Source organism: Sinocyclocheilus anshuiensis, unplaced genomic scaffold, assembly GCF_001515605.1.
Source record: "Sinocyclocheilus anshuiensis isolate Anshui unplaced genomic scaffold, SAMN03320099.WGS_v1.1 scaffold420, whole genome shotgun sequence".
Classification (NCBI taxonomy): domain Eukaryota; kingdom Metazoa; phylum Chordata; class Actinopteri; order Cypriniformes; family Cyprinidae; genus Sinocyclocheilus; species Sinocyclocheilus anshuiensis.
Window position 1 is genome coordinate 864,049 of NW_015557082.1, and position 11,738 is coordinate 875,786.

An 11,738-nucleotide genomic window follows, 5' to 3' on the forward strand; every position below is an offset into this window, starting at 1 on the left:
TTTTTTTTTTTTTTTCCCCCCCCCCCCAGTCGTATTTGTGCTAGTGTAAACCCAATTTCCGCAGTGACCATTAGTTTTTAAGCCATTACCACTGGGCTTAACTTCCAATGTAATTGGATTCTTTGCTGATTTCCCTTCACCCATTACCACAGATCCATTTTAGTGCATAATATTTATGGTTAAGATCCCTCAATCAACAATGTTTGTAGAATCATGGTTTTCATTGCTGATGTTGATTTTCTTTTTACCAGTGTCTTCAAGTTGTTGTGTTTCTTAATGTGTGCATGAATTGGAGTTTAGTTATGACTTCAATAGGATCTGTCTGCATGTTTGACAGTGTGCAGAATAAAAATGCTCACCTTACACCACTACCTTCGTTTTGCTACCTTTATTCATTTCCATAAGCATAATGTAAATTATTAGACCATGTCTTACTAGGTTTAGAAGGCTTTATTGCTCTTTTAACCCTGTTGAATGTTTCATAATGCTAATTTTTCCAGGTATTGTTAATAAGTAAATGCCACAAGGTCAAACTCCAACAATAAGCTGATTTTGCAACAATACATCATTTATATTGCTTAGGCCTTTACTGTAAATGGGAGTAGCCTGACCCCTCTGAATATGATAAAGCAGTATAAATGTAACGTGTTTTACACGTTAATTTTGTAGCAAGAAGAATTGTGGAAAAAAATGGAAAGAGTAGTGATGCATATGTATGAGCCTCGTACACGACAAAAAAATAATTTGTGCCTTTAAATTGTGGCAATGATCTGCCTAAATTAAAACAAATTAGTACAACATTGCAACAATTTACCAAAAAAAACGAGTGAACAAAATAGTCAAACTTGGCCCCGATTTAATTAAAATAAGGGACAAATTCTTCATTTGTTGCCACGATATCTCGATTTTTCTGTGTGTTGTGCAGGGCTCCTGAAGTATACAGCAGCTCATGAATATGAATTACAAATATGGGACAAGGTGATCTGTTCTTAGGATTTTAAAACTGTTCTTTTACATCATATCAGTGACATTACGAAGTATAGATTAGTTATATCTTGAGGCTCACAATTGCTGTCATTACTATTTACATTTTTATCTTTTAAGCAGTTGTAATGAAATCATGAAGGCCCATACGTTCAGTTATGCTACGCATAGTCTCTGGGTCAGTAAGGGATAGATATTGCAGACAGAGATAGTCTTCCCAGTCCAAGACAGTCTGATCCTGAAAGAGTCCTTTTTCGGCAAGCTTGAGAACCAAAAGAGAACTCTTAAGTAGTAGCCAATTAGAAAGCACAGAGATCTCCATTTGATTCTGCTGAAAGAGTCCCTGTCGAGGACCCCAAAGAAGGGCCTGAAGGACACCCACCACATCGGCTAATAGTAGCCCAGATTTCTCAGATGTAAGCTGGGTGACCAGCCACAGCAAGCATGGAGTGTATGGAGTGCCTTGAGGCACCTTCCACACAGATGAGCAACTGTCATTGAGATGTAGGCAGTACCCCAGCAAAGTCCCCAACTGGAACTCTTGGGATTTTGCTTCTTGCAAAACCTCATCCTCAAAATGACTCTTCAGGACCAAACGAGGTGTGCCCCACTTCTCCCATAAGGTTTGACAAATCTCACTTTTCATCCTTTCGTAGTCTGTGTGCTCTTTGGATACTGTGATCATGGGTATACCTGTAAAAGTTTCTGTATTCATGCTTCCCCTTTTCATCTCACTAGGGTAATCATTAGAGTCAGCCTCTTTGCGCGTGATACTAGGCCACACTAATGTCACACTCTGTGGTTTCAATTCCCTGTGAATGACTTTAAAATGTCCCAGTTGCTGTAGTCCTAGCACCAACTGGAGGGCAAGAAGACAAAGCCTCCTCTCATAGACCTCAGGAAGGGTGGAGTGCAAAGAGTGTCCTTCCTCAACAAAGTCCTCCAGTGTTCCCAATGGAAAGTCTCTTACCACGGTCACACTAACACCTTTCTCCAGAAGATCAGAAACTGTTTGCTGTTGGCATACTTCAGTGGTGTCCCCATGTAAAGGCTCTGGAGTTGTCTGAGCATGCTGTGAGGTGGAAGTTTGATCCGTAGCTGTGCACTGTGGAAAATGGACCAACCCTTGCTCAGTGTTAGGATGTGGCATGGACATGGTGCAGTCTAATACTGAATCCCCTCTGTGAACCTGACAAAATATTTAGGAGTCATTTTGAGTTTTCACACATAAGTAACATGCAACATATAAGTTATCCAAGTCCTTTACCAGAAAACTGCTGCACTGTGACTAAAAACATGCTCTAAAATCTTGGTAGCACATGTCAAACTGTTGATGCTGTTGCTCAACACCTGGTATGATGAAGGAAGTGTGTGTTTTTTTTGTTTTTTTGAGGGTTTTCTACTGCAAGCAAGGGCTGCCTTATAAGGGTGTGCATTCTGCTTGTGGTTCAGGGGCTCTGCCTGGGAAGCACTGATGGCCTACTTACAGCTTTGGATTGAAAACCATTGTGCATTATCGCCCACATATACACAAACAAATTCAGATGGCTACAGTTACTAACTAGATTCCTTGTGCATCTAGTTTAGATTGATGGTCTCTTATGTTATTATACTGTTGATGTTCTTACCTTCGCTGAAAACAGTCTCCCAGGAACCTTTAGACAACGCACCAAGTAGAAACCATCTCTCTCAGTCCACTGCTGCTCACACAAAATAAAGTCATTAGGCTGAGAAGTCTTTGCCATCTCCATTTCCTGTTCATTTAGGAAGACGCTCAATTCAATGTTCTGCAACGTGTTCTTGAGAAACTGAAGATAACACTCTTGGATGCCCATGGAAACTTGCTCATGGCTCTGGAAGCTTCTGAAGACACTTTGAAGTTGCTCATCTGGTGTATCAAAGGTCATCTTGTGCAAGGACAGACCCTGATATTTCTCCTCTTGTACCTCTTCCTCTTGTAGTGTAAGTGTGTCGTGGAATGGTGTTATCATATATAGGGGATTTTCATAGTTGCAGGTTCTTGTATGATCGTGGTAAGGTGGGTCCAGAGTCTCCTCTGGGAGGGATAGGGTTCTCGTCAGACTCTTTTTAGGTACTGGAGGTGGAGTTTCGTCTGAGAAGAATCTCATCTGGTGATTTTCTGAGTGACAAGATATAGGTAATACATTTAGCAATGGAAGACACAACAAATACACATAATGCATGCACACATGCATGCTCAGATGTTGTTTCATGTCATGTATTATGGAACCATGAAATGAAATTCAGTGGAAACTGTCTCAAACTGTCTGAAACACAGACTACATGTGGTTTAGTTGTTTGTCTAGTGGCTTACTGTATTGGTTTCAGGTGTTACTTCCCTCAATAATACTTTTGTATTCAAGAAATAAAGTGTAAAAGAACATAAACAGAAATGGGGAAGGCTACGCATGTGAAAAGTTACAGAAACCAGTTCTTATTTTAGTTCTTTATTACTTGCCTCAGAACCTTTTTGTATTAAAGTATACTTGTAAACATGTTGTCAGTGCTCACCATAGCGATGATGTATTGGACAGTGGACTGCACTACAGTAAGTAGGAGTAAACACTTCAGTAAATGGAGACATGGGGGTCTGTGGTCCAGGCAAGTGTAGATCTCCCACCTTCAGCTCTAGATCCTGGATGGAGCTTGAAGAAGACCTGCTCCTTAACATGTACACATTCATATTTACAAAAATCCAGAAACATTAGAACATTATGAAGTTACTAGGCCAGACCTGCTTCGCTTATGTGATATTTCACTATGCTGAGCGACGAGTAGCTTTCGTGGCATGAGGTTTCCTGTAACACAGCTCACATGTGTGTCAAGTCATAACACTAGCATCTCTTACCTGCGCTGTTTGATGGGCAGTGCAGGTGGCGATGTCCCTCCTGATGCTCCCAGGAGAGTGTAGTCTGTTGCTTGATGCATTGTAGTTTAGCGTGTGACAGCGTGAGCGTTCGTGAATATGGTTCACCCACCTCAAACTGTCAGTTCCTGTACTTTTCTTCTAGTTCATTAGCACGCAGTTACCTCACACTCTTTCTCTGTGGCTGTCTGAGACATTGCCACAGCATATCTAGCATCTGAGGTTGGAAGCGGAAAAGCAGAGTGCATTTTGTGCACATCTGTTCACTGTACTTTCAAATAAGGAAACTATGAAATAAGGAACTAGTTCTTACTGTCATTGGATGACATGCTAATGTAGCTACATTGTGCTCATGTACTGAGAAAAATTTGTGTTGAGAGACGAATCTAAGTGTTTTTTCTCACTAAGGTGGTACGACCTAGGTCACCAAGGTGAAGAGTTGGGCACTGAGCATTTCTATAAATTTGGGAAACATTTTATAATTTTTATATTATATATCTATATTTTCTACAGAACATAAAATTAAGCAACTTAAATTACACCAGTCACAAACCAGTCACTCTTTGCCAAACTGATTTGAAAAGTGCTTGAACGGAGATAACCGTCCACTTTGCAAGATACCAGTGACAAGAATAGATATGTGAATTTTTTTCCAGCATTGTCGTTATCAAGTCACTAGGGGATGCTGTTGTCTCTTTATACACAATGAGCAACCTCGACTTGAGACCTTGTTGTGGCTCAAATGGGCCCAATTAAGAGTTGATTCAGGTGAGTTTCCGATTATTCAGTTTAATTTGACTGCACCATTTACACGGGACTTTTAACAATGCACAATATCCCATTTGAGCCTTACAGAGTGGCACTAGCAGGAACAAAAACCTCCCCACGTCTAAGAATAAAACATTAGGAGGAACCAAAAATCGACACAAAAGGTAGAACCAAGATGTATACCAATTTAAGTGCCTATTAGTCCATTTTTTCTTTCAGTTTGGAATGGTGAATAATGATGACGTGTGACCTGTGTTTGGGTCATATGCAATTTCATATTTTGTACAGGCTGGCCCTTGTTACCCCCTGTTGGTAGATTATGTAATTACACCATATGCACTGTTTAAGGGCTTATCCTGTCCACTAATTGCAAGTATACTGACCTTTAGTATTAATGTTATTATTATTAAATATTGGGATTGCATCCAACTGTTTGTGTTCAGATGTGATACTTCTACATTTCAAAATACAGCATAGTAAAAACATTGTATTAAATACATCTGTAGGTGGACCTAGATCATTCAGCAAAAATAACAAATACAAAAAGTGGTGTCAGACTGAATTTAAAAAGCTCCATATATAAAGCCTCCATTCAAACAGCTCTGTGAACAATCTGTAGTGTCTTCAGATGGCTCTGGATGTAGCTCTTTCGGCTGGATGGTGAGAGTGAGTCAGAGAGAGCTTATTGTTTGGGTCTTTTGTCGTCATTATGTATAGCTCAGTCTGCTTCAGAGTGCTTGAAAACACCCATAGAAGACCTATGACTAAACAGATTTCATACATTTCCTTAAAAGGTGAACACGGTTTATGAAATACTAGCTGCAATAAGACAACAAACAGCTGATGAAAGGATTAAACCTAAGGTGCAAACAGCAATTTGTAAAGTAAAAAGGTGAAATTTTCTTGTTTCTTCCAGAATCCAGTATTTTTTTCTAACATTTTTTGCTCCCACAAAATGGGCATATTTCTCCATAATAGTAATCATTCCATACTATGAACGCATAGAAAATATAAATGACAAAACACTCAACTTTATCATGCAATAGCATAATCTTGGGTGCAGTGTAATTTATGTAGGCCTATTGAAACTTCAAAACAATTATTCATCCAGAACTCTTGTTGTCTTTTGCATTTTATTTTCGACGAGACAACTAATGCACATTAGCCTACTCTACTTATGCTGTCATAAAGTCTAATAAAATCCAAATTAGATTTTTATGTTCTGATGCACAAAATGAGTGCATTTCTTACAAGTCCATTGTGTTCATTAAGTGTAGATCAAAAGATGAACTGCCCATGCCGTTCTAATTTAAGACACGAGTGCAAGGAAGAAGCCCTCATCAAAATGAAAAGAAACAAGGAAAGAGTGCAAGGGTGAGGAGGGGACAATAACAAAGCAAGCATTGAAGAGACCCTGAAGAGGACCCTCATTAAGCTCATATGCTTCTCTCAGTAAAGAGACTCTTCACATGCTGTGGTCCTGAGTGCTGACGGTTCCTTACGCACACATTTTTACCACAGATTTACGTCAGCAGCCTTGTAACGTAGTCACGTCAATACTGACAAACTTCAAACTGTCTTGACCCAAGCGGATTTAATCGTTTTATAGTATAATTTAAAACCAAAGAAACATATTTCCATAAAATGTTTTGTTTAAAATGTGTGTTTGTGCTATATTTCTTTGTAAAAAGTCAGTTGAATTTACATTTGATCTAATGACATTTCTACATTTTAATTGGCTTTCCAGGGCTTTTGGAGTCATTGTAAATCAGAAGACTGAGGCTTTTGAAACAATTTGTATGTTCAAAAAATTTATTTTCTTCATGAAGTCATGGATAACATCTATAATGACTAATCTGAACATTTGGACATGAATGCATAAAATAAATCAATTCTCACACAACAAAACAGACAGCATCAAAAACTAGTTCATTTACAAGGTGCTTGATTGTCATGTTATTGAGCAGCACTGCTCTGGGTTTGTTCATTTGAGGTTTGAATTGAAATCGAAAGACTTTCTGTCTGCTTTGCGAAGAATTCCCCAAAGGCTTCGCTTGCTTTTGCTGACCTGTTTCACTGACTCATTGCTCTGAGCCAGTTGCTTCTCTATCTCGATTCCAGTAACGCTGTGGCTTCTAAAGAAACGATGAGCGACGGGAGACTGATGTGGAGGGGTGCTGGCATGTGTCTGGATGGGTGATGTTCTGACAGTGATGCTTCTTTTCATTTCCAGCTTAGGGTGTCTGGACGGGTTTATCTCTTCATCATGACCCCAACGTCTATGGCCCTGGAAGAAGAGTGCCTCTTCGTTGGCCATTTGTGGGCTTTTGCTCAAAGTTACAAAGCCGTATGGGGTGGTGACTTTTCGAAGGTGAGGTAAAGAAAGAGCCGCTCGGCTGGCAGGGTCAGAGCAATGTTCAGCTTCCACCAGAGAACAGTTGCTCTGAGTTTGAGCCCGTTTGACATCTGAGATGGCTTTTCTTCCAGGTACAGGAGATACACTGAAACCTGAGGATGATGATGACGATGAAACTGAAGATGAAAGAGGATGATAGGATCCACTAATGTCATCAAAGCTCCCCCAGTCCTCATCTTCTTCACCTTGCCGTTCTTTCACTCTGGATCTATACCCATCCTCCAGGGCGAGTTTAGGAATGGTGAATTGTGGGATGCTGTCCGGTGTCACGACGATATTGCGTATGCTGTCTTTACTCCCGCGGTTTTCTGACGCCAGTGAACTTCCGAACGAATTACTTCTCGCGGTGGCCCATTTGAGCGCGAGTATTCCCGCGGAACTGTGTCTGCGCGGGAACGGGAATCCCGCTCTTTCTGACTGGCTTTCGGCGCTCGTCGCCGTGCAGTTTCCAGCACTGATTGTGCGTGAAACCGTCATGTTCTTGTGCAATGCTGCCATTCTTTGCTCTGTCTTACTATATACAATATAGAAAGAGTGTTGTTTATTACCTGCTCGTATAAAGTTGTGACTGAAAGAGCAGCCTCAGAGATTTATAGTCCTCCAGACCCTTCAAATCTGCCCCTCTCTGTTTGTTTCAGATGTGCGTAAATGTGAGGAGGGTGCCGTGAGCGGCGGAAACATGCCCAAATGTGGCTCTCTCCCGCCTGACGGGTCTCCTCCGTGGCTGTCGGTGATAACAGAGACGACACCCTCACGAAATTGTAGTTTGGTAACCATAGTTACTGCAACTACTGTTAATAGAATAAACCGGAAAACAAGACCAAACAAAATGGCATAAAGATTATGAAAACTCTTTGAAGAGATATCCTATGATGTATTAATTTTAAGTCTATTTTAACATTTAAACATTTAACATAACATTTAAATGTTTACTTATAGCATGGTACGTTCATAAATATCCTAGTTACAAATAATTACCATACGCATTTGTACTCTAAGGTAATTAAAATAATGCAATGGTAGCCTATAGTGTGCACAAGGTTTTAGTTTTAGGTTAAAATTTGTATGAATGCATAAGTTATATTTGAGGAATATTTAGCTTTTTATTGTTGTAATTGATTTATTATGAGGTAATTTATTTAAGATAAGTTACACTGTAATTAATTTAAACGAAACGGTAAATGTACCAAATATTAAAATATTATTTGAAATATAGCCTACTTATATGGATTTATATTATTTAAATTTTCATGTTTGTTTTTACCAAGTTTTAAACATGAATTTATTTTTATGTAACAAGTTCTAGTAACTGTTGCTTTGTATGGTTTACCGAACGCGCACATAAGAGTATTTGTGTATTTTTCGCGCATTTCAGGAACCGCATGGCAGTGGTTTGAGTCTTACCTCTCAGATAGGTCCTTCAAGGTATCTTGGAGAGGTGAGGTGTCCAAGTCGCAACAACTAACTACTAGGGTGCCTCAGGGCTCAGTTCTTGGACCGTCGCGTTGGATAAAAGCGTCTGCTAAATGACTAAATAAATAAATACTTTATTTTTAATATGTAGTGCGCAGTGTGCAGTACACAGCCGTGTCTCCACGCATGCGGACACGCGCGCAAACCGCAGTGGGCTGGAAAAATGCACCTGTTTTAATCAGCACGTGCATGGCTGCCTGGTAAATTGGCGGTGAATCGGTGGATTAGTTTAGAGAGCACCGAGATGACTAGCCACAGCAACTACACCGTTGAGTCTGAGAACACTGAGGGCCAAGAGGCAAGTTTATTTGATTACGTTTATTTCACCAAGATAAAACAGTGTTAATTTTGTTCCTACGAGACGTTCAGGACAAAATGAGCGTTTATAAAGACAAAACTTTTGTTCTCAACAGAAGAAAGCTGTGGCGAAGCGAGGTGGGGTCGTATCAGCCATCTTCTGTCGAATTTCACAGTTTTGGCCAGTCAGGTTTACTGTGAGTAGTTCTTAATCGCTAGTGAACTAAATAAGCGATGCACCCCGGGTCGGAGTACTTGTTTGGGTTGGTTAATACTAGTCTGTTTGCGCATTTTAAAGACATTTTAAATGAGCAAAACAGACTAGTATTAACAGTGTAAACAACATTTTGGCATTATAATTTTTGTATTAACTTGATATGTTATTTAAATAAAAATTACATTGAAAATAAAACTAGCCTAAGGTGGTCTGCTGGTCTCAATGGACACACACACTTAATCTATGCATACTGGGAAACCAGCTAAAATATAGGCTAAAGCACCAAGCTGGCAGAGAACAGCATAACCCAGCTAGTTCCAACGAACCAGATTCAACTGGATTTATTTCTTTACTTTTACTTACTTGTGCACTTTGTTTTTGCTTTTTGTGTGTAGGTTAAAAGCTGCATGCTGGTACTTGTTAGGTTAGTACTCAGTGTACTCATTTAAAATGTTAGATTATTAAAGTCCCCATGAAATCAAAATTTACAATATTTATTTTGTTGGTGCACATTGTTAGTTTTACGGTGAACAATTAATCCATCCAAGTTAATCCTCTGAAAAAAATTGTTTGTTTTGGTAAGTTTGTTTAACTTAATCTGCCTTATTTTGCAACCCAGAAGAAAGCTGTTGTGCCACCAACCAGTGTCGATAAATTAAAATTATATTGTAACAAATACCAGTTTGCAATCAGTGTTATTTTAGTTACATTAAGATACTGTTATAGTTTAACATTTTTAAATCAGTTTGTTTTTATATTTTGTCTTTTTTTAATTTTAAAGTAAATTTTTTTTAAATCTTATTTTAGTAGCTTTTATCTAGTTATAATTTGAATTAAAATGTTAGTTATTTTATCAAGTTAAACTAAATTAAAATGTTAACATTTCCTTTTTCAGTAACGAGAAAATGTTTGTTTTTAATTTGTTTACCCCTATTTTAATAACAATTTTTGCATTATCAAGCTGCATGATGGACTATTTTTGTACAGACAAAATAACTGGCAGCACATGGCACAGAAAGCCTTGCACATTCAAGTTACAAATGTCCATGGCCAATCTTGCATTTAAAGGAGTTCACCCAAAAATGAAAACTGTCATTTGCTCATCCTCAAGTTGTTTCATCAGTGTGTAAGTTTATTTCTCCTGTTGAGCACAAAGGAAGATATTTTTGGGGGAAAAAGTTGATGGCCCTCATATTTTTTCCATATGGAAGTCATTGGGGACCATCAACTGTTTGTTTATCCATATTCTTTAAAATATCTTTTGTGCTCAACAGAAAAAAAAAACTCCTATAGGTTTGGAATAACCTGAGGGTGAGTAAATGACAGAATTAAAATTTTTGGGTGAATTATCCCTTTAAAAAAAGGTGGATACTGTATCTTGAGTAGATATCACTGATCTATATATGATCTCTATTTTATATACACACACACACATCTATATTTTTGTTTGATCTCATACACCTTTTCTTCAGATGCGGGGTCTCCGTGGCTTGTGGTGGCTATTTGGGTTCTCCGTGCCAGTGAAGGCCATCTCTCCGGCTCGGGAGGACAAAAGTGGCTCCCCGAAAGAAAGGCAGTGCAGAACAGTCCGGAAGCGTCTCCACAGGGTCACACGGCTGCTGTTGGCCATCCTTCCCAGGCGTATCCAGAGCGCTCTGGGTTATCCGGTCTGCACCAGCATTGGCTGTGCTGTGTCTCCTGGTATGATTATCCCTTTACTTCAGGTTAAAATCCATTTTGAGATGAAAAAAATGCAGCAGCTGTGTGTTTGTTTCTGCTCTAGAGGTGCGTTATTCCCCTACCAAGCCTTGTGGCAAAGGCAGCAAGAGAAAACAGGATGACTTGGATGAGGAAGAGGAGGTAGAGCAGCATTCCTGGGTGGAGGCGCTCAATCAGGAGCTGGCTGAGGAAGACCACGCAGCTGATCCGGACTATGAGGTTTGCTTTTCCAAAATCCCATTGGTATGCATCACTTGTTTGTGCCAAATTTGGGGATGCTCCTTTTCTCCTGCAGCCCAGCGCAGTTGAGACGGACAGTGAGGAATACCGGTCGCACAATGACACTGAGAGTGACTTGGAAGTAGAAAAGGGTGCCGTGGTGATCAAAGACTTGAAGACGGTACAGTTCTCCTCGCTCACCCACCACCTTTTTGCTGTTTTTCATTCATCTGGGCTCTATATTCCAAGTCACCCGTTTCTTTTTTTCAGGTAGTTCCTCCTGAGGCCTAATGATGGCAGTGTGTACTAATATTAGGATTCAAATCAAGAATAATGCAACAGTTGCAGAATGTTCATGTTCGTTCTCTGGCTTTGTTTTTTTCTGACAGGCTCATTTGATGGCAAATTGCTGCTTGTCTTCAGTTAATTTTGTATCTTTTGTGTGTGTTTTTCAATGTTAAACTGCCAAATAAAAGGATTTGTAGTACATCTAGTTCGATTTAAAGTCTCCTTTGCAGTTTGGCCAATAGGTGGCAGATGATCACTTAGTATTTGATTGATAGGTGGACAATTTTGATGCACCATAAATAAATATATATGTATTTATATTTCCATACAAAAATCTTTAAAATTAACATTTGTTTGCACAATGTGTACATCTATTTTTGCATGCAAATTTTTTTTTTTGCATTTTACGGTGTACAAAAAAGTAAAATATTAACACCATATATATCATAGACTGTATAAAAACAAATATA

General features: G+C 39.2%; 2 protein-coding genes and 1 long non-coding RNA gene across 3 annotated transcripts in view; 2 read left to right on the top strand and 1 right to left on the bottom strand.

The window, feature by feature from the left end:
• LOC107676962 (uncharacterized) overlaps nt 1-6,004 on the top strand; it is a 21,292-nt gene extending 15,288 nt beyond the window's left edge. Inside the window, exon 3 of the long non-coding RNA XR_001632793.1 lies at nt 5,993-6,004. This is a non-coding gene — a long non-coding RNA (uncharacterized LOC107676962). The remainder of the gene's footprint in view (nt 1-5,992) is intronic.
• LOC107676959 (pseudopodium-enriched atypical kinase 1-like) lies at nt 24-4,083 on the bottom strand. Its single transcript, XM_016471716.1, has 4 exons — nt 3,854-4,083; nt 3,517-3,668; nt 2,613-3,124; nt 24-2,173 (listed from the first exon to the last, which is right to left on the bottom strand). Exons 1-4 carry the CDS (start codon nt 3,931-3,933, stop codon nt 1,100-1,102), a joined length of 1,818 nt encoding a protein of 605 aa, XP_016327202.1. The 5' UTR covers nt 3,934-4,083; the 3' UTR covers nt 24-1,099.
• A 2,703-nt stretch (nt 6,005-8,707) lies between the features above and the next one.
• On the top strand, nt 8,708-11,473 carry LOC107676951 (uncharacterized). Its single transcript, XM_016471696.1, has 6 exons — nt 8,708-8,826; nt 8,942-9,022; nt 10,515-10,743; nt 10,826-10,980; nt 11,057-11,161; nt 11,251-11,473. Exons 1-6 carry the CDS (start codon nt 8,773-8,775, stop codon nt 11,269-11,271), a joined length of 645 nt encoding a protein of 214 aa, XP_016327182.1. The 5' UTR covers nt 8,708-8,772; the 3' UTR covers nt 11,272-11,473.
• The last annotated feature ends 265 nt before the right edge of the window (nt 11,474-11,738 follow it).